General features: G+C 38.6%; 1 protein-coding gene across 1 annotated transcript in view; it reads left to right on the forward strand.

The window, feature by feature from the left end:
- Window positions 1-6,154: 6,154 nt before the first annotated feature.
- Window positions 6,155-23,830, forward strand: part of LOC122793335 (vomeronasal type-2 receptor 26-like) — a 32,246-nt gene continuing 14,570 nt past the window's right edge. Inside the window, exon 1 of the mRNA XM_044061292.1 lies at window positions 6,155-6,173. Within this exon, the coding sequence (XP_043917227.1) occupies window positions 6,155-6,173 (19 nt within the window). The remainder of the gene's footprint in view (window positions 6,174-23,830) is intronic.

Below are 23,830 nucleotides of genomic sequence, written 5' to 3' on the forward strand. Positions count from 1 at the left end.
CTATTAAGTATCTGAGTGAAGCATTTCCTTCAGCTGCTGATGCCAACCTCCCTTCTAGCTCTGAACATCATTGTCTAACTCTTAGGTAACACCTGTGTCACTGATCAATCACAAGAAATAAACTCACCTGGCTGACATGGCTACCACATCTGCTTTTGTCCCATCTGCAGCTATCCTCATTTGCAAATACATTTTATAGATAAACTGCATGATTGATAACTGAGTTTGTATTTTACCCCTGTTTTTATATTGCTGCATTTATAATCTGCTTCTCCCAGGCTGGGTCTGAAAACTGTCCAGCTATACCAGTGCTTTACCCCAGTTAACAAATGACAAATACGCAAATAAATAAAAAAGTAGAAATATTCTAATAATTAGTGATTCAATTGTCAGGCACATAGTCACCATGTTAGTGAGGTTGGATAAGGACACAATAACAGCTACTTGTTTCTCTAGTGCCAGGATCCATGAAATCACAAGAGATCTTCAGTTTCTCATATAAAGTAAATATGAATATAACTTATTGGCTGTCCATATAGGCATAAATAGCTTGTGGCACTCAATCCTAAGGGACATACAGGGAGGCATGCTGAATCTCACCATGGATGTGTTAGATGGAAAGACTCTGAGCCTGAGTGGACTAGTGAATTTACCCTGAATGATAGCTAAATATAACCACTGGATGAAATCTTTCAATAATTTGTTAGCTGGAGTAATTTTGAGGAGGGGGGAAATTTGCCAGTCTGGAAGGAAATGTAAGATAGGACAATCTGTTTTGCTACAAATGTTCTAAATCTCTTGTTCCTTAGCTTTCTCTTAATGGCCAAAGCTTTAGCTAACCATTTAGTGCCTTGTTTAGACCAAGACTAACTAATGAAAATTCCAGCACAGAAAATAGTGACATTGCAAATCCTAATTCTGACCACATCAAGGTGGCTGCTTTCAGTACCAGCCCAATATAAGCCAGCACATTCTAGATCTGATCCTTACCAACACTGCCTTCAAACATAACTTTCAACTATCTAGAATTTTGCAGAATGTCCACATTTTTTCCTCATATCTTTAATCTATTTCCCATAAAATGTCTGGTTTTCTAGCAAATAACCGACTATTGGAATCACTAAATAATGACAAACATTTGAGTTTTAGACTTCAGGAAATGCATGCTAATGCAAAAACCTGTCATTCTAACAACTTTATAAGTTTATAAGACAATTATTTAAAATCTATCCCTGATTTTGGGCCTTGGTCTCACCACTATTATTTTAGGCTTGTCCAGATTTCTTGCACACAGATTGAGAGGTATGCCTTAAAACTGACCCTTTAGTATCTCTGTTTTTGATTAAATCATATCACAAATTAGTAACCCCCTCTTTGAAAACCACTATCCGCACAATGGCAAACAACTCTGGACTCAAGAACTTTAAACATACAAGCTTGCTTAAATTATGTGACAGTCTAGGTTTGCTTGCAGTATCACAACCCTATGAAACTGTAGGTGCTACTTTTTCTTCTGAACTCTATTCCCACATAAAAATGTATAGATCTGGCAGTGCCCTCCAGAACAAAAAGTATGAATGGAAATATGAAAATAATCCACCTTAGTAGTCCACCACTATAAATAAGGTGTATAACAAAATAAAGAAAACTTTTAAAGACCCATAACAAACATACTAACATTAAAGCCTTTTATCAAAAAAATCAACAAGGAGCTAAAACAATCTTCAAAAAGATCAAAGCTGAACATGAACTGAAACTGACATTGGAAGCCAAAGGTGACTACAGATTTTTCTTTAGGAAAGTAAAAAATAACATCTTACAATGTGCAGAACCAACTCAAAATAGCATTACCCACTCTGGTTCTAAAGGCATTACTAATATACTTGCAGACAGATTTAGTACTAACTTTACTCCAGAAGCAATCAATATTCCACAAATCCTTGACTCTCATTCACCCATTAAGATCACCTTGTAACAAGCCCTAGCTTCATAAAACTAAAAGCACTGCTTCCATTTTCCAGACAATTTACCTGGATGCCTAGTGCCTTACCTGGATGCTTAATTAACACTGTCAGTCATGCCCTTCCTGAACCCACTCTGCTGTTGTTTAACGTTAGCCTAACCACAGTGTACATCCTTGAAGTTTTGAAAACACCTACAGTAACGGCCCTGCACAAAGAGGGACCTACAACAGTGCTCAAAAATTACAGGGCCATCAGCCTAAAGAACCTAAATTATAAGGTCATGAAACATATAAATTCTGACATCACAAAATAGGATATTAAAAATCTCATACAATTGGTCTCACAACAATTAGATTTTGTAAAAGACAGATCTTGTTTCCTTAACCTGGTTAACTTCTTTGAGAAGATTACAGGGGCAGTAGACAGTGGTCACTCAGTCCAGACAATTTATCTAGAATTGGTCAAGGCCTTCAACATCACACGCCATGCTGGCATTGTAAACAAGAGCTAAAGGCAGACTCTTACATGGTATGATGAATTGCAAACTGTCTGAAGACCAGAACTCACACAAGAACTCCACAGAGATATGACATTCAGAGATTTCAGCAGGTGGGTTGATAGTTCCTTCATCTTTAACCACCATGTTGCAACAGTAGTTTGGAAATCCTTCTATCTAACATGACTGACTTCCTAAAATATATCAACTATGAAAAAGGATGTTATTGTCCCTCTTTACACTATCCTAATTAGACTCTTTGTTAAGTGCAATATCCCCATTGGCATGTAGCTTTCCAGGCATATTGTGCAACTAGAAATGTCCAGGTTCCCGAGACAGACTATAAGTTCTATCCCTATACATTGTCTCTTATAGACTCCTGTGTGGATATCTATGTCTGGAATTTCAAGCTGTCAATGACACAACCCTAATGGAGGTTTTCATACCTTCACAGGATAAATGACTCTGCAAACACCTAAAGCAAGGAGTTGAGCCTCTCCCAACATGCACATAAAACACATTAGAAGGACAGATTAATTAGTCATTGGTTGACCAATCTCTGGGACACATTGCCCATACGCATTAAGCAGAGTGACACCCTGGACTTCTTTAAGGCTAACCTTGACAGTTGGATGGATACCTACAAATTCATCCCATGCTTGAAATGCTTTGCCTTTCTGGAAATAGGGGTTGCATTTTGAGGGTAGTATTTGACAAGGCACACATGGTCTTCAGACTTACTTTCTTGCTTTCTAGTTCCTATGATCCTTTATCTTATCATCCTATGACTCATTTTTGTAGTTTCTTTTATCATGTTGTATTTTAAAGTTATCATATAGGTATGCTAAAAATGGAAATATATATAATTTGTCATCTTAACTCATTTGCAGCCAACAAAAAGGCAATCAAAAACAGTCATTAGTTTGACATTATTTTAGTGTTGAAGAAACTGGTCTGGGATCCAGAAACAGTTTGTATAATATGGAGTTGAAATATGTATGATGCTTCACTCTTTCTAAAAATCTGCAGAGACAGTCACAGCACAGTAAAAACATTCTATTTAAGTCAGAAAGGCTGATATTTCTACTATTCTCACAAAGAGTAGTGTCTAAATAAGGTCTACTGCAGTAGAAGCAGGATTCAATAATAGAATAGATAATCCCTCACAAAAAAGACAGAAATGGCAACAGAACAGTTTGGTTTTGTCAAAGGCAGATCTTATCTACTTAATCTGATTAACTTCTTTGAGAAGGTTTATTTAAAAAAAAACAGCAGTGTACAGCAGAGAAAGACAGAGATGTTAATAACAGCAAACATATTACTAACACATAACTTGGAAAAGTCATTGTGCACCATACTTGGATCTGAGGTATAGATAGGGTGGGGGAAATGCAGCAACCACCTGGGGTGCAAAGTGCTAAGGGACATGATCAGGAGATGCTGATTGTTCAATAATGCACTACCACTCTTACGAAATTAATATCGATAGCACATTTGTTGTCAAGGTATAAGCATTTTAGTGCTTTGTTTTTGGTATAAGACGTAGCAAGCCACTTGCTAAAAATGTAGCAAGCAATTTGATAAAAGTTTTAAACAAGAAACAGATTTTTTTCTGTCCTCAAGTACTTGGTCATCAAGTACGAGATAATTTTTTTTATTTTGATCCTCAACTCAAGTATGAGAGGACCTTTTTTATTGCTCCTCAACTTAAAGTTGTGGGAGTGCCAGATTGGAGATGAGCACAGAGTACCAGAATAGATAGGGACAGCTCTAGTGTATCTCTATGGCTGCTGAAGTGCTCCAACCCAAGAAACAGCTGTCTGGCTTTTGGACCACTGAAGATTCTTCTGGCATGTGTAGTTACTATGAGCTCTGTGACTATTTTTTCACCAGAATTTCAGCTATTCCACTTTGAACAAAGTGATTGTTGAAATACATCTTATTGAAAAATGATTCCTGGCCCTAATCTCGGACATGTTATTCTTTGGCATGGGTGTTTGAAAGTTGTAGTGAAGTTTGAACACTTTCTTTCCATTAACCTCCTGTAGAATGTGTTAGATATTGATTCAGAAGATGGAACAATGTTTAAATAATTATTCTTTTGATTATTCTATTAATAGTGATGCAAAACACAAATGTTTCCTTTGGCTCTAATCAGTATAATAGTCTGACAGTTGGTTTAGGAGATTAATAAGCTTGTTTCTTGTGGTCCAGTGGTCCCTGGTTTGATTCCCTTAGCCGCCATTGCTTAACTGTGTGACTTAGGACAAATCACTTAACCAGACACTGCTCCCAGGCTGAGTTTGGAAAAGGTCCATGGAGATCAGTGCTCTACCTGTAAAGAAAATAAAAATGGCAGCTTTTGACAAATAAGTAATAAAATATTGAGGTTTTTGTTGAGTACATGTGATTCCTTTGTAAAGAATTAGCTGAGATTCCCTGCTTCTGTGCTACTTTCCTCATGTACATATTCAGAAGGTAGTTCCTCAGATTAACTGTTTGATCCAATGTTCATGTGTGGATTAACACAGGATACCATTGCTGCCTGACAGGTAAGTAGTCTTATTACATCAATTTGGAAATTAAGTTAAGGACAGATGTCAATCTTTCCATGTTATCATGTAGTATAACATTTCTTCAATATACATACCTTGGAAACTATCTGTAAGTTAAAGGCCAATATGAATGTTCATATTTTATCACCTATTGTTAAATTTCTTCATTGTCTAAACATGACATATTAGAAATGTTGTGTTTTGTAAATTATCTGAAATGAGTAATACATGTTTTATTTTATTTGTTTACTTTTTTTGTTTAGCTCCTTCATTATGTAAGAAAAGTTCACTTTACAAATAGTGGTGGTGAAGAAGTGTTTTTTGATGAGAATGGCGATGTATCTGCTTCATTTGATATTTTAAATTGGCAATTAACTGAAGATGGAAATATGAGAAGTACAAAAGTGGGTTCGTACAATCCTAGTTTCAAAAAGCATCTGAGGCTCATAATCCATAATAGCTCTATTGTGTGGAGTGGAGAACATAAAGAGGTTTAATAATGTTTTTGTATATTTAATTTGGTTTTATCTGATTAACAATTCCTTTCATTGCCTGATATGTATTGCATATGTATTCATAGTACTATCAGAAGGAATGTACTGTTTATCAGGCTCACACCACTCACCTGTCCACCGCATGCCCTTATTCCCTCCATAACCTCTCCTCCATACCACTAATTCTATCCCTTTTAAATGACTCAGGAGTTTTATACTGCAGTAGCAGTTTATGAAGCTTTTTTTTCAATCAACAGCCACCTTTTATATCAAAAAGAAAAATGTATATGTTGTTATCCAACCTGAATGTGATGCCTTCTGTCTACAGAGCATGACCTTCCAGCACATTCCCTTTTCATTACTTTTCCTTCACTTGTACCAGTCTATTTGTTACGGTAGTACCATCATGTTCTTCTTCTTTTCCTTCTAGTCTTAACAAATTACAACCCAGACTTCATATTCCAGACATTTAATCCATTACTTTTATTGGCTCTTTTAAGTAACAGCATAACAGCATCAGGAGTCTTTGGGAGATACCCTCTAAGATTATGTGCATTATAGACTAATATACATCCATTTCATATTTTTTCTTAGTTCAATGTATGTTATCTGGTGTTTTCATGATTTCATGGTGTTATGTCTATGATGCGGAAATTCACTTCTGGTAAATTTCCGCTCTTTTTTGTTCTTAACAATGAAAAATTAGCCCATAATATGTTTGTGAATGAAATGTTCACCATATGGGTATAAATGCGATATTGTGGCTTCATTAGGTTTTTTACATGGGATGCTTATGGTCTCGGACAGAAAGAAGAGAGTTAAAATTGGGTAATGACAATGCATTATCATCACTGATATGTCTGTTGCAAAAAATTCATATCATGGTAGCAAATTCAGATAAATTAAGCTTAGATCTAAGGGTTTTGGGGTAGTAGGATACACTTGTGGTACTGTCTATAATGAATGGAGTTTTTGCCATTCTGATCTCATTAAAGGCTGAAGCTGAGCCATTATGGCCCAGCTGATCTGGGTCCAGTTAATAGCTTGGATTACTGATAGATTAGCAAGGAGGGATACACATTACAACCCCTGGTGGGAGGCTACCTCTGTATGTGTCTCCTGTGACAGCCCCTGGTGGAGGCTGGGAATGTTGCTATCAGGAGATGTAGTCCAAGGAGGGGATAAGTTGGGGACTTACCTGAGATGCTGCAGAGGCAGGGTGAAATGCAGTGCATCCCCATTGCATGCCCACCCCTTGGATGCTACCACAGGAACTGTGATAGAGGTGGAGTAACGGGGTAGGTCCAAAATGGCAACTCCCCTGGTAGATGCTGTTCTGCTTCAGCCACAGCCCTATCAGAAGAAATCTGGGGTCTGCAGGTGGCTGTTAGACCTGGCAATAAATGTGGTCCCAGAGTAAGGAGCCGTAGGATGATGTTGCATTGGGGAGAAGAAAAAAAATGTTGAGTTCATTAGTAGCCCAATGGCACAGAGGGATAAAGCCCTTACCACACTTTATAGCCATGTTTGATTAACAGCGCAGGTGCTGCTAGGGCCAAAGGGAAAGGATGAGAATGAGTGAAAGAAGGAAGCATGGAAATGAGTGCCTAATGTAGGTTTGCCTCTCCTGGTAGTGGGGAGGGAGGCAGCCTAGGCTCACTGTAATAATCAGTGTTATGACTCTTGTGAGCTCCATGCTGCTTAAGCAGTGAACTGCTTGGTTGGAATGTTTCATGTGCATGGAAGCTCACATGCACCTTCCAAAGGCAGGAACTGCAGCACCTGCAAGGCATCCATGGGGTGGTGGGAGTTTGGCCACATTTCTTGGTAACAGGAGGATATTGTCTTTGATCTCTTTAATGACTCAAAACATGGTATGAGATGGGCTCATGGGAAACAAAGATGGGTCCAGTAAACCCAGTGAATGAAGAGAGGAGTTGGTGGCAACCAATGGTCAGTTGTTCAGAGGAAATAAAAAAGGTGGATCCATTTGCAAATGAATGCAGCCTAAATGAGCTCATTATGAATTGTCAGTTTAGTCAGTGAAACTGTATGAGAGACATAGTGACATAAATGGCACCTGAGCATGCATAAGGTATTATTGAATCCCCTGAATTGTTCCATTTGAGCTATGGAGTCTCACAAAATGTAATTTAACAAGGTGCAACACATACAGAATAACCTCATAACAGAAGTGTCAGACTCAAGAGACAATGTAGTTAGTATATATAGAAAAGTAATCCTGTTGCAGAAGGTGGTGACAGAAAATGCAAAAGGGAACGAAAGTATAGCTCAAAGACTTCACTAAGTGGGAGCTATGGGGTTGTCTGTCAGCTGAGCAGATACTTGGCCTAGAGCAGGTGGTGTGGAGTTAGCAGAAACTGAGGAGTAGCAGAATAAGTGTGTTACCCCAACATTTCTGATGGACACTCCTAGGGGAAGTGACTGACAGAAGCTGCTAGATGATTGAAGGTGCAGATGATTGTGACAGAATCCAGAAGGGGTTTCTGTTGACCAATCGTCCATTCAACAATAGTAAAGTACAAGGAAAGGAAAGGAGTCTTTGTAGTTTTGGTTCAAAAGATCTTTTGGATGCTGCAGCCAGTGACTTGCCTTTGCATTTTCTTCTTATTCCCCCCAAGGGTTCTTCCTGAGTGGGCTTCATGCGGTCAAGTGGCATGGAGATAAGAGGATTATTGGACTGAAGGCCAAGGACAGCAGGAGATGTGCTGGGGAAAGCTGTGTTTTCTGAGTTCAATACAGATTCCTCTAACTAACAGGTGCTGGGACTATATGCAGGATAAGGGTGGTAACCAAAATGAGAGCCAGTTCCTTTATGGTACTCAACGGTGTGTTGGGCTCTTAATGCATTAAAGTATTATAATGCAAAATATTAATGCTCCTGCTTCTATTGCAACAACTTGTTTTATTTTTAAAGTTTATACTTTAACTGAAGTCATGCTATGTTGGGTCCAAAAGAGAGAAGAGAATCTATATGAAAGGTATTATTAATTGACATAGTTGTTTCATGAAACTAAGGGGGTCCTACTTATGTAGGTTATCAACAAGATTGTTACTTGGTGATGTTCAAACCATTATTGACTGGTTTCATTTCATGCTCATTCATATGTTTATGATGTTAATGTTAATTGTTCAGTACTTATTAGTGTCATCATCTATTTATTTTATAAGGATGAACATCTAGTTACCTTTTAAATGTTCTTTCTCTCAAAGTGATGGATTAGTTTTAGTGACATGTTATAGTCAGACAGTCCCAGCTCTGTAAGATGCACGTTACGGGGTAGCGACTGGTGGATATATTTATTCTATAATGAGTAGGAAATATAACATTTAAGGTGACTTTCTTTCAGACAGAACTTGCAGGGATGGCAATTTAACAGTAAGTGCAGGTATTTATTGTTGCTTTCAATTTTTGTTACATTATAGCTTCAATGATTTGAGGATAGCTATATCAATATGTATACATGGGTATGTTAAGGGTGACAGTTTTAGTACATATAGTAATATTACTGTGAGTGTTACTAGGTGTGCCATTTACCTGCATGTTGTGCAAGAGGGAAGAAAGTCACAGTACTAAAACGATTTTGCTAGAACCATATATAGGAGGGGGTGAAAATGGTACTCACAGTGGCTAAATTTATAATCTTCATATGAATGTGATCACGATCCTTTGGTACAGTGCATGTTTGAAGGTGTAAACATTTGTACTGATAAAGCTTTGTTAGCATAGGGAGGAAAAATCTCTAACTAAAACGGACGTGACCTTAGTTTAATCAGATACTAAGAAACTTGGAAGAAGGGATGGACACGTACTCAGAAGCACACTTTGTGTGGTGAATCCCTGGTGTAGAATGGGGATCATGAAGAAATGATCATCTTCAACTGGGTGGGGGGGGGGGGCACCTGATCAAATGATGCAAAAGTATAAAAGTACAAATTAAAGATCCACTGTGTACCAGCCCTTTCCATACCAACAGGCATGAGCAGGGAAAGTTGGGGCTTAAATCAGAAATCCTGATCTTCCTCACAGATGATGGTGTGACCAACAGAACACATGATGCTTGCTCCAATGGGACCAATGAGCCATATGTCTGTAATCCAGGGGGAACTTAGAGGTCAGTATAATGTTGACAAAGGAGAAATCTCAGTTGTTAGAGGAGAGCTGGACCACACAAAAAAAATGTTTTCATTTATGGAGCTATTTAATCCTCTAGAGGAATGGAGCATATCTGTAGTGTAAAGACTGATTAAAACAGGTGGATATAAAAGGACTTTGTGCAAAACTTTCCTATACTATGTTATTTACGTATGTATGTATGTATTTATTTATTTATGCTCTGTAAACTGGGTTTGCCCCACTGTGCAGTGCCCATTTTCAGATTTAAAACAGGATGAATCTTCTCAGAGGAAAACAAAGTGCAATTACAATTAATATTCTTGGAAGTAACCATGTTGTGATTAATACAATAAATAAAAATAACCAAGATAACAATCAAATGAGTATAGTCACATATGATAATGGTAACAAACCATTGTATAGGTATCAATACTAAATAATCAGAATAATTGAACAAGTAAGGCTAACCAGGGATTTAGAAAGAACCCCACCATTAGTGGTATGAGTTTCAGCCAACGGGAACTGTTTCTGCAGTACATTAAAATGCAATGGGAAAAGACCTCATTACAAGTTATTTTCCATGTCTCTGAATCACTCAAACTATTGCAAATGCAAATCAGCATATTTCCCACTGGTGGCCATGAATCCTATTAGCACAGGCACTCCTCACTCGTTTACTTTCCTACATGCATGCATACATTCAAATACACCATGCACATACACACTGACAGACCTCTTACATGTCCCTGAGTTGACAGAAAGTCCCCAAAGTCTCTTGTTATTTCTGTCCCTGCCCTAATAAATTGCATATCAGCCAGTTGATAATGCCAGACATTAGAATTTTATTCTTTTTGCTAATTGTAAAGTGCATTTTAGTACTAGATCTGTTGCTCTATTAACTTTTTTTAGCGAGTCCAAGTAATAGTTTAATAATTTCTGTAGTATCACCTAGTGTTCGTCCTGGCTTTGTGCTGAAGCCTCCCACTACATGGACACACCCCATCCCTCAATATTCTCTCACATTTTACAGAATGCTGCTGCTGTTGCCTCTTAAATGTATTCTCATGGACCAGTGCAGTCATTTATTAACGCCAAGCATGTCCCACTCCTTACTACATAAAACGCCCTACTGCATGGGCACATCAATTAGTGCAGAGTTAAGTCTTCTACTCCCTGAGTTTGAAGCTTTTCCTCTTTACTTTATTTTATTTATTTATTTTTATTTTCAAAACACCTAATGAATACGTAAGGACTACCTCTGGTGTCTTCTGGTGGCACAGAGAGCTATCTTCATGCATGAATGTCGAGGATATAGGGTTTCATTTTTTGCAAGTGCTTTTAAGACATGATATAAAGGATTATCTCTGGTGTCTAGTGTTCCCACTGCCCATGTCTTAGAGCTGCACAATGGTTGTTATTTTATCTTTTTTAGAGCACAATTATAAAGAAAGTATTTCTGGTCTTTCAGAATGTGGAGGTGAGACAGCCCCCCCCCCCTACACACACATTCAAGGACACACAAGCACACACACACACACACACACACACACACACACACACACACACACACACACACACACACACACACACACGCACACACACACACACACACACACACACACACACACTCACGCGCACACACACACACACACACACACACACACACACACACACACACACACACACACACACACACACACACACACACACACACACACACACACACACACACACACACACACACACACACACACACACACACACACTCCTCCATCACTGCCATTGTGATAAACTCCCTGACACTTACCTCTAATGAGATCTCAACCATTGAAAGCAGTGGGTACATACAAGCTTTTGGTAGTATTCATTGACAAAGCTGTCAGTGATGATTTACTCAGCTGAATGATTTTCTGAATCACTTGGCTATGTAAATGCTTTACCACAGGCATTTCTTTGGGAGGAGTAAATCACTCCACTAGAAGGCTTCAACAGCATTTGCTGTAAGCCATAGAGAAGGTTCAGTGTGGTGCTGCATCATTGTGCAGCACTGTACTGTGGTAGAGCTGTGTCTGAATTGCAAATGTTTATCACAAAATGCACACCAGGTTTACATCTCAGTGTAACATTTCTGGATTAGGCTCTTTTACCAAAACAAGTAAATTAAGGGAGAATAATAAATGACAGGTATCATAAAATGTACATGTGGTATTTGCATCTGTGCCATAAAATTCTGAAGGGATAACCAAAAAGATAATACATCAGGACTACATAAAATTTTATTTGTGCATACCATTTTATGGGCATAGCCTATCATTCTGAGAGTTATAGAATGAAAAAAATATGTTGAGGAATTTGAGATGTTGAGTTAATGCAGGGTAGTATATGGTAAGAAGTTAGAGTAGTAGGTTTTTAAATATTTCTGGCTGTTAGTGACAGAAAAAAATATGTCAATATTCTACTGGTTTAATCTTGATGGAGAAAGGAAACCAAATGGGGCATTTTGCAATTTGGAGTGTCTGTATTTTTTCCCTTCACCTTGTTTTTCTTGATGATACAAGTTTGGACTAAGGGTAACTAGTGCTGAGCATGTGGGTGGCTATCGTATTCGTTAGGCCCTAGGTGAGGGTGAGGGGTATTAATTAAAAATTATCAGGAAGCAAGGGGAGTCCATCTCATAAGGGTGGGGCAGAGGTATTGTGCAGGAATTTTTTTCTAATGATTCAGCAGGTCTTGTTTTACAAGTATTAATGAATTATAAATGAAGTGGAGAAAAAGTGTTTTGGTACAGATTTTTAAGAATAAGGGTGATGTGCAGAGCTGTAGTAACTATAGAGGGATAAAACTGATCAGTCACAGCTTGAAGTTATGGGAAAGAGTAGTAGAAGCTAGGTTAAGAAGGGAGGTGATGATTAGTGATCAGCAGTATGGTTTCATGCTGGAAAGGAGCACTACAGATGTGATGTTTGCTCTGAGAGTGTTGATGGAGACATATGGAGAAGGTCAGAAGGAGTTGCATTGTGTCTTTGTGGACTTGGAGAAAGCATATGATAGGGTGCCTAGAGAGGGGTTGTGGTATTGTATAAGAAAGTCAGGAGTGGCAGAGAAGTATGTAAGAGTGGTACAGGATATGTACAAGGGTAGTTTGACAGTGGTGCGGACTGCGGTGGGAGTGGCAGATGCATTTAAGGTGGAGGTGGGATTACATCAAGGATCAGCTCTGAGCCCTTTCTTATTTTCAATGGTGATGGACAGGTTGACAGATGAGATCAGACAGGAGGCTCCATGGACTATGATGTTTACAGATGACATTGTAATCTGTAGTGAGACTAGGAACCAGGTTGAGGAGATCCTGGAGAGGTGGAGATATGCCCTAGAGAGAAGAGGAATGAAGGTCAGCAGGACTAAGACAGAATATATGTGTGTGACTGAGAGGGAGTATAGAGGAATTGTGAGGATGCAGGGAGTAGTTGGGGAAGGTGGATGAGTTTAAGTACTAGAGATCAACAGTTCAGAGTAATGGTGAGTGTGGAAGAGAGGTGAAGAAAAGAGTACAGGCAGGGTGGAATGGGAGGAGAAGATTGTCAGTAGTGATTTGTGACAGACGGGTACCAGTAAGAGTGAAATGTGGGTTGGAGACAGTGGCATTGACAAAAAGGCAGGAGTCAGAGCTGAAAGTGGCAGAGTTAAAGATGTTAAGATTTGCACTGGGTGTGACAAGGATGGACAGGATTAGGAATCAGTATATTAGAGGGTCAGCTCAGGTTGGACGGTTTGTAGACAATGTCAGAGAGGTGAGATTGCGTTGGTTTGGACATGTACTGAGGAGGGATGCTGGGTATATTGGGAAAAGAGTGCTAAGGATGGAGCTGCCAGATAAGAGGAAAAGAGGAAGACCTAAGATAAGGTTTATGGATGCGATGAGAGAGGACATGCAGGTGGTTGGTGTGACAGAGCAAGATGCAGAGGACAGGAAGAAATGGAAACAGATGATCCAGTGTGGCGACCCCTAATGGGAGCAGCCGATAGAAGAAGAAGAATGAATTATAAATGAAGCACCTTAAATAAAACCGTAATATGGACTGCAGGTAATGAAGAATGAGAGGAGGAAGCATCCTGTAAGGGGAAGACTATTGAAAAGGGAAAAAGGGAAAAAGTGGATTGGGGGGAATAGAATGTGTATGTAGGCCAACATGTGGCAGTAAAGCAGACATGGTGAAGTAGTTCAGCACATGGAAGGGACAACAATATGTAGGATTAAGTAGAAATGCTAGGAGGTGACCACAGGGGAAGCCAACATCTCATAGCTTGTGGCTGGTATATTTGAAGTTTTACATATTCAGTGCAACAATGACCTTAGGTCTAGTTCTAGAAAGAGGTCACAGGCTTGTGTGGGAAACAGGGGATTTTTTTTGTGCATGGGTAGGGAGTCTCAAAAAGGATACTTGAATGTTTGAGGAGTGGAAAATCTTCAGACAAGACCATACATAGACCATGCAGTTCTTCTAGAGAATTCAGTTCTGAATACAAACCTCATGGGAGTTAGACTGCATCCACAATGTATTTACTCACAATTACTCAAAATTCAACCATTGTAGGGTGCCGCAGGGCAGAAATATATTTGTTAGAAATGAAGAAATATTTGCAAAACTGGGAAATGCATCTGCAAAAGTGAAGAATATATTTGTTTTACAGTGCCTGCCTGCTGAGAATTCAAAAAGTGTAATTTGCAGTCAAAAATGGCACAGCTGTGAGAAGCAAGATTCCTCTTGCTGCACAAAAATTTGGAAGAAAACTGAAAGCTCTTTGATAAATAAATTAGATTTATTCTTCCTTGCAAGTAGATTAATCAAAAAGTTAAAAAAAAAAGGTACAATATATTTCTGTGTTACATAACACTGTGGAAGAAGCCTTTTGGATACTCAACTGTCACACTTTCTTGAAGAGAAGAAAAATAAACTAAGAATACTCAGAGAGTGAGAGAGAGAGAGAGAGAGAGAGAGAGAGATTCAGCCATTATTGTGAACCCAGAAATAACTTACTATTTATTCACCACTTGTTTTTTACAGGATTAGAAGGTCATTTAAAAACTACAGATACATATGTACCTGAGAAGAAGAATATAACGAAAGACTATAAATTTGATGAGTTGCACGATTTATTAATAAGAGACTATCTGGTGACATAAGCAATGGTGAAGCAAGGGACAGGCTATTAAGAGAAATAAATCTGAGCTTATCTGAAGCTGTAGATGTCTGTAGCAAATAAGACTATTAGTACACAATTATAAAAGTTAAGTGAAGAAAAATACTTGTAAGACAAAATATGAGTCAAAGAAATAGGCAAAATGAGAAATAAAGAGAGTATGTGTTGAAAAATAATTGGTAGTATGTAGTTACATGGCAGCATACAATAATAAAAAAACAAGAACAGAGAAATACTGTGAAATTAAAATTTAAGCCGTATGTAACAGGTGCAGCTATAAGAGCAAGGGATGCCCTACATTTAATAAATTCTGTAGAATACTAGTAAAGGCATGTGTGTGCAAAACAACATGCATGTTATAGAACTGCCCACAATGTTTAAATTGTGGAAGTGAAAAGTTTTGAAACACTGGTTTGAAAAACACATCAAAAGCACTCAAAGAAGAGTGACAATCAGATTGTTATAAACAAATGTTAAGAAACAATAACAAAAAAAAGTTGAATGATAACCAAACACAGGTGCAGAGTATAATAGTTTATCTGAAAATATTGGCAAAACTTTATGTCCATTATGCAGTGAGCAGAGAATGTATTCTCAATGTTAGTAGCTCTGCTCAGTTGAAGGCACTATTTGGTCAAAACTGCAGACATGCCAGTTTTAAAACAAGATATGCAAGATCCTTTGAATGTTGTAGCACTTAAAAAGTTTAATTCTCCTTACATTTCAGAATATTTTAGCTTGTGAGAAGACAGAAATTTTAAAATGAATTCAGAGTGCCAAAGTGAAGAATGTAGGTGAAAAGAAATAATTAACCAGTCAGTGAGAAACCTATATCAGTTGATGTAAAATAGTAATATCCTAAAGAACCATGCTGATTTATTAACAGACTAAAGAAACTGGACTGGTGTATGTCAAATAAAATGAATCTTGATAAGAAACATTTTATCTAATCACAAAACATGTAAAAATCTAATGTAAAATACATTTATTCTAAAATATGTTTAGCTAAATCACATTACATCCAAAACTTCATACACAGCAAATACGCCTCCAAAACCTCTTGTTTTTTTGCATGAGCCAAGCACTCCTGCATCCCCAGTGTGGGAGGCTTTGGCCCCCACACCCTCCCTAATTAAATATTTCCACACTTGCACAACCGCAGAGAAAAAGGAAATACCACATGCAGTGAATCACTGCCAATCATTGATGCAGAGACTTGCAGGCTGGTAATAGCAAGGTATAAGTGGTATACTAGAATAATTTGCCTTGCAGTTAGTGCCACCCTATCACCCTAAACCATACCAGCATTAATTCGGGTCTATATTCTAACATCAAAGTCTTAAAAATACTTTGAATGTTATAATATCGAACCCATTAGAGCAAACGCTGGAAATAGAGAAGCTGCAGAACACCAAATACTTTCCTAGGGAAAGTATTCGGTGGGCCGTTTCTGCAGCTTCGCTATTTCCTTGACAGTGGAACGAAGGTTATGGACCGGGTTAAGGTAAGTGTGTGAATGAAGGTGAGTGTGTGATAGGGACCTTAGGGTTAGGGAGTGGGTAAGGTGAGTGTGCGATAGGGACCTTAAGGTTAGGGAGCGGGTAAGGTGAGTGTGCAATAGTTAGGGACCTTAGGGTTAGGGTTGGGTTAAGGTAAGTGGATAGCTAGTGGTGTATGTATGGTTTAGTGTAGGGTTTTGTGAAGTTATGTGCATGGATTATTTATTTTGGTGTGCTTGTGTTGTGTGTATGTTTGTCGGAACAGCAAATTTTTTCCTTGGGAAAAAATTTGCTATTCTGACTGTTTGGTTTTCTGGTGTTTTGCTCTAATGGGTTCGATATTATAACATTCGAAGTTGTAAGACTTCGATGTTATAATATAGACTCCATTAATTCTCTATAGCCTACTACATTTTTCTATAAAATGTGAATAAACAAATGTGTATTAGACTAAATGGGTCTTAGATCAAATTTTTAGACATTTTCAGTTTAGATTAAACATGTCAAGATGAAACATCACATATCCATATATGTTTATATATATATATATATATATATATATATATAGAGAGAGAGAGAGTGTAATTATCAATATATGTATCTATATATGTGTATAGGGATTCTCTGCATTTGGCCGAAATTTAGGTTTGCTAACAGATGTTTAATTGACTGTATTTGGTTGATATATACAGGTGGTCGACAGGTGTGTAATCAACAATCCCAGGGTAGAGGAAATACTCCTTTTCCCCAGGGATTGTGCGATCTCGGAGTATATGCCACTTGTAGGGGGTGTGGAGTTACAGGGGGCCTTTCCCCTTTAAACAACAATGTTATTTTTTTGTTGTTGTTTGAAAAATTGAACGTGCCATGGTTCTTTCTTGGCACATGTGTGATAACGTGCCAACATTCAGTTTGTCGACCTTTTGTAGTTGATGTTTTGGCTACTCACCTAAAGTGAGTATACACGTGTATATATGGTTCTACTTCAAATGAACAAAAACCCATGATGGGATCTATTCTGATCAACACATTGTACATCCCTCCTCTGTACTTTACTGAGTAAATGTGTAGCACAAGGCCATAAAAATAAAAAATAAAAAATCTTAACCCACCCCCACCACCACCAGAAAGCTCTGTAAATTATGGCCCCTCCTGATTGACCTTCACAGTGACAGAGAACAAATGGGTTGATTGTTCAGGAGAATCAATAAAAATCAGGGGGAAAAAGAGCAAAAATAGTGAGAGCAGCGGGAATGCATATTTACATTTGTTTATATATGTTTATATTTATATATTAGCTATTTATCTTTAACATTTTGTGTTTTACAGGTAACTGGATGATTTCCCAGACCCATTTTTACCCAGATCCATTTTCAACAAAGCTTCAGCTCTGTATGAAGGTCATACAGAACCAAATGTAGGATCACTTTCCTCTCCCCAGGATAAAACATCAAGCAATCACTTAAAGAGCATAAAGAAGAGGGAGAGGGAGACTGATGGAAAGCAGGGGAGAGAGAGAGATAGAGAGAGAGTGAGAGAGAGAGAGGGAAACAGAAAGAGGGATCATTTTACCTGACCTTGAGCTAAAATGAACTGTTGTAACAATTACAAACTTTTAGAGACAAAGGACCCAGTCAATGGTGAGGTGCGCAACAAAGAATAAATCTGTACTGCAAATAGGACTTGTACTTAAACCTTCTGGTCCACTATTCCAGTTGTTCTACCACTAAACTATTGAAACAGCTGAGACATAGCTGACATTCTGAAATAGCATCCCTTCCTCACACACGTTATAATCACATACACACTAATCAAAACAAAGGATGCGAAAATGCACATTATTTATTTATTTAATTTTTTTTTATATTTTTAAGTATATTTACCTTTTAACTATCTGTGTTAGTTAAGCCAGCTGTTCAACAGACCCTTTTCAACCATGACATGCTCTTTTATGGTGGCTCAGACTGATAGCCTTGGTATCAGTAACTCTATTACTAGTAGTACATTAATAATTATAAATATCTTGAATGCCGGACTATACTGGCTAAAATATAAAAACTTCTCCTAAAAGATCATAGCTACATAGCCATGTACTAGGCTAATTACCACCAGGACCTTCATAAGCCTAGCTATGCAACCCAACCCAGTTGTGTTCCCTTGTAACATGTGTGTCTTAAATGGGGGGAATGTTTGTTGGGGGGGTATGTTTGTTAGGAGATTGCTAAAAAGTTATGTGGGGAGTATTTTAGTTAGGAATGTTTACTGTTAGCTTATGACTATGAGAGACATGAGAGGAAGCCAGGAAATTAATTTATGATAACCCACTCAATGTTAGTTCATAGGATCATAGGAGGTTACTAGGCTATCGGCCTGGAGGTCATTTCAAGCCTAGCTGTTTCATCCCAATGTAATACCATAGATATTCTAATCAATACCCAGGATTATATTTATTAATGACTTCCCATGTCTAGAAGGGTTGTGGGCACTGTCCTCGGTAAGAATTTATGGTGCCCCATCCACTTGTCCAAGTTCCTTTTGGAGAGTGTCATAAAGGTGCTCTGTTTCACATGAATTGACAGTCTATTCCAAAGATTTGACAGGCACTGAGAGACAAATCTTTCCCTCCAGCATGTCATATTCAAGTTGTAGGCCATATTTAGGTTCTGGAACAGGTAGCTCTATTCTCATTTGATTTATGGAAGTGTAGCAAATTCATTAAGGTTGGGTCAGAGATTGCTCTGTAAGGCAGGCATAAGTCTTCCCTAAGAAGTCTATACAATACTGACAGTAGTGACAGGGACTTTAGTCGGTCTGTGTAAGGCACGTGCTCGAGTCCCTTGATCTTTTTAGTTAGAAACCTCTGAGGTTTCTCCAGTTGCTGCAGGTGATTTGCATGGTACATACCAAAAGAGACATTATACTCAATTATGGGCCTGATTAGTGACGAGTATTTTGGGGTTATAACCTCCTTTGCTCTGGACGTGATGCCTTTGCTAATCAAGTGTGCTACATAGAAAGCCTTCCTTACTACAGTAGGCACATGGTGGTCAAAGTTAAGGTCACAATCTACTTGTGATTCCAGAGCTCTCACCACTTTGTAAGTACATAAGGTATTGTTGTTAATTTGATAGTGTGAAGGGACATTGTTTTTATTGAAGGGAATGGCAATGCATTTTTTTTGCATTCAGTTTGAGATCGTGACTAAGATATCAGTTGTTGGTCTGTGTAAGACCCTCCTGAGGTACACTGACATAATTTGGGGATTCAGTAATTGTACCCATTTTGCAGTCATCCGCAAACTTGGTCAGCTGCAGTCCCTTAGTTTTGGCCTGATCTTCTGAGAAGTACATACCAAACAGTAGGGGGCCTAGCACTGACCCTTGTGGCACACCACTGGTGACAGGTATGCTGGTTGATGTGGAGTTACCCACTTTGACAGTGTGGGACCGATTTGTGAGCCAGTTGGCAACCCATCTTATAACAAAGGGGTTTACATTTAGTTTGCCAAGTTTATTGGTAATGCTTGATTGTGGGAATTGAGTCAAAGGCCTTTGTCAAGCCAAGTTACGCTGTGTGCACAGATTTTCACTTGTCAATGGCCCTAGTCATATTTTCAAAGAACTCCACCAGGTTTAACAAGCAGGATCTGCCCTTGATGAAGCTGAATTGGATCAAATTCAGGGTTTGGAGGTTGCCTATGTCCTTATTTATAATGTCATTGATGATACATTCCTTGGACTTTACAGATGAGGCTGATCAGACTTAAGGGTCTATAATTCCCTGGGTCTGTTGCTAAACTACCTTTGTGGAGGGGAATAACTGTTGCTGGTCTCCATTCCACAGGAACAAAGTCAGCAATTAAGCTGTGATTGAATAGGATACCTAATGGTGATGCTAGTTCATGTTTTACAGTAAACTCTCAGCTAACTGGAACTCAAGCAACTGGCACTCTCAAACAACCTGCAAAAAAACAAAAATCAAAGCAATACAGTACAATGTTCATGTGTTGCACTGTCTGTTTTCCCCCTCCACAGAAACATACCCTACGTGTTTAGAGTTTTAGAGTTTTAAAAAGGAAGATAGGAATAAATTCTCTCTCTCTCTCCAACCTGAGAGCAAATAGTATAGGGTACAGTATTAGTCAGACCTATTTTCAGACCTATTTTTAATAGTAGCTCTCAAGCGACCAGAAACTACAGTTATCCAGCATCTACCAGTCCCCATGGGTGCCAGTTAATTCTGAGTTTACTGTAGTTTGTTTCAAAGTCAACTTGGGATGCTGTCTGGTCACAAAGAGGCTGTGTTTTTGTCTTAGACAAGGCTTTAATGACATGCTCTTCAGATATGTAGGGTGGAGGGGAAGTTGGGAGCAAGGTTTGCAATAAGCTTGGAGGGGATAAGGGAGGGAAGTTTTCACCAAATCTGTCCACTAGCACATTGGCTATCTATGCAGGATCAGTGTGTGTGATACCATTAGTCATTAGTTTGGCACATGCTTGGATCCTACCTTTTAAGCAATGTACATGGCAGTAAAAGGGCTTATGATTATCTTTGGCTGTGATTGCTAATATTTTCTCAAAGTTACCCTTAGAAGATTTGACATGTTATCTATTTGCTTGTTGAGGCTGAGGAAGGTGCTTTTCCGTTGTTGTGGCCTCGCCCTAGTTTTCCTAAACAACAACTTTTTGCATTTGTTGTAAAATTTGTTGATGCTGGATGTCCACCAGGGTGGCTCTTTTCTACTTGGGGCTTTGGCTTTGATGATCTCTGGAACAGCAGAGTGAAATCACTTACACAAATGATTGTGCAGGGCTTTAGAGTAAGCTTTGGTGTAGTTACCACTTCTAGCTGGGGCTAGGACTTGGAATGCATTTATACCTTCTCCTAGGGGGTATAGTTTGCTTTGGTGCAGTATTTTAGTCTGACTTTGCCCTTTGTGAGTTTTGGTGTTAATGCCAGCTCAAAGGTGACTGATTTGTGGTCATATTTAACTACTGAGGGTCCGATAGTTGAGGTGGTGCATCTGTTTGTCATGTTAGTGAGGACCAGATTTAGCATGTTTGTTCTTCTTGTTGAGGTTTGAACAGTTTGTTCCAGGTCATTTGATAGTGAGTTAGGGCTAGAATAGGTTTCCCAGTTGATGGGGGGATAATTGAAATCCCCCATGACCAGAGCATTTGGCAGTATTTGGATTGACTCCTGTTTGGTCAAGTAGGCCTCATGCCCATCATGATCCATGGAGGGGGATCTATAACTAGTTATGACTTGAATGGGGGTCTTACCCACAGTAATCTGAACATGGAGTAACTCCATGGCATTGTCCAGTCTAACTAGTCGGGAGATGAATTCACCTCTGTCTGTAAGAGACATGGAGTCCATCTCAGGGGTCAATTTGCAATTTCCCATCCAAAGACGGTAGGTTTGTAACTTTGGCATTGGCTAAAAAAGACTGTAAGAGGTTGGATGACATTTTAGCCAAAATCTGGAAACCCGAGGGGACAGGTGCAGGCAAAGTAATGTGGCCTGTTGACCATGTCCTCCCAGGCTGACAGATATGGAATCTCCCTGGACTGACACCAAAAGCTAAGCCAATTGTTAAAGTCAAACATTTTTTGTTCATATTGTGACATCGTCCCTCATAAAGGTAGACTGCTGCTCAATGCAAGACACATACTGGTCTGAGACACATATTCAGAGAGGTCCATAATGGCTCTCTTCATATAATCCAGAGAGGTATGTCTCAGGTCATTTATGCTTCCATGGACCATGATAAAATCATAATTGTAAATGTGGTGCAGTGACTTAAGTGCATGCGTAACTAGATGGATCCTAGGTCCAGATAAGCAACTGACTATAATCTTCTGCTTGTCTAGTCTGGTGGGTGAGCCACCTGTGTGTCATTAAATGGAGTCCCCTGTATGATTGTCCTGAGTAAATTCAAATTGTTTGCTTGCCTTATGGGCTTTGTTTTTTGGGTCCCATTGTGTGTAGGCTTATATGTGGTGTTTCTTCGGTGTATGCTTAAAAGATTGGTGAGGATTGGCATTGCTGTTTGCAAGCTGGCTTAGGAGGTCATTGAGGTTTGGGGAGATTGCTTTTTAGTGCATCTGCATAAGATGGTCTATGTGTGTTGACACTATGTATGGTGGATGTAGTGTGTGTTCTTGATGACCTTGTTTGTATGCAAGCTTTTTGCCTCCAAGGAAATTGTGTATTAATGTTATCCAGACCTGTGTTAGGGTGGACTATTACAGTTTGAAGACTGTGTTTTATAGAGGTCTCCTAGAATGGTGTTAGGGACTAGAGTTAAACAACACTGGATAAGGTATTAGATAGTGCTTGGATATGTTATTGGTGTTATCTGACATGCAAGCTAGCTGCTCTGAGCTTAACTCTGTGCAATGCTTCACTAAATTGCAAGTTACACTCCTAGTATTAGTTTTATATGTGAACTTCTGTTTGCAACTCTTCACCTTAGTGTAGTGTCTCTTCCCAAGAAATGCTAATATCCAGTAAAAAAACTGAACATGTTAAAAAAAAAGATTTCTTTCTTTTCAGCTTTCAGTGTTACTAGGGTGCTTCAAATAATGACTACATGTGCATGGAAAGTTGCAAGAAATATGTTGAGTTAGCTTTCAAACTGCTCACGTAACAATGGCAGCTGCAAGAAAAGAAATATACATAATCATCATCAAAATGTACATGGTGGCACTGAACCTGGAAGAATGCTGGTAACTGGCATGCATTCACCATCCATGCAGAAAGAGCAATGAGAAATAATTTCTTTTTTAAGCAACTTTATTTTTTAAGTAAAGGTCAACATTCCAGAAAAATGAGAATGAAAAGCTGAAAATGCAAAGGCAGCAAAATATTGCAGGTGATCATTAAAAGCTAGCCGCTTTTTCCTCTTTTACAGCCATGCCGAGAGAGCAAAGCTTGAATTTCAGCTGCAGAACACTTCTTATGCATGACATGGTTATCCTTCTTGTCAGCACTGTTGTGGTGGTACAGTATTAGTTTTCAGTTTTATTTTATAATAAGATGACTCACCTTTTCTCTTATACACTTCTATTTCTATAGTATATTTCATTAAATCTGTATTTGTAATTTCACTCACTCTGCGTACATCCAGAGCTTTAGTTAAGTTCAGGTCTATTTTTCCTAAAATTGTGGTCTTCTATAATTGTTATTTATACTGTCTTGTCTCTTATCAAAAACTCATGGTACTCATCAAGTTCAAAGACTTTGCCTCCACTTTTTAACTCAGTAATGTAAGCATCTATTGCTTTGACTGAGTCTTGGTTTCTTATCAGGAAAAAATGATGAATAAAAGGACTTTTTTCTGCCTTCATTGTAATTCCTATATGTAGACATGTGGCTTACTGTACCATTTAAGGCTTCTTGGCTATTCCTTTCCAGTAAGGATCAAACTGACTTCCTGCAGCCACATTTCCTAGTGTTCAGCTGAATTCTCTGACAGTG

Source organism: Protopterus annectens, chromosome 1.part0 (genome assembly GCF_019279795.1).
Source record: "Protopterus annectens isolate FY-2018-M chromosome 1.part0, PAN1.0, whole genome shotgun sequence".
NCBI classification, from domain to species: domain Eukaryota; kingdom Metazoa; phylum Chordata; order Ceratodontiformes; family Protopteridae; genus Protopterus; species Protopterus annectens.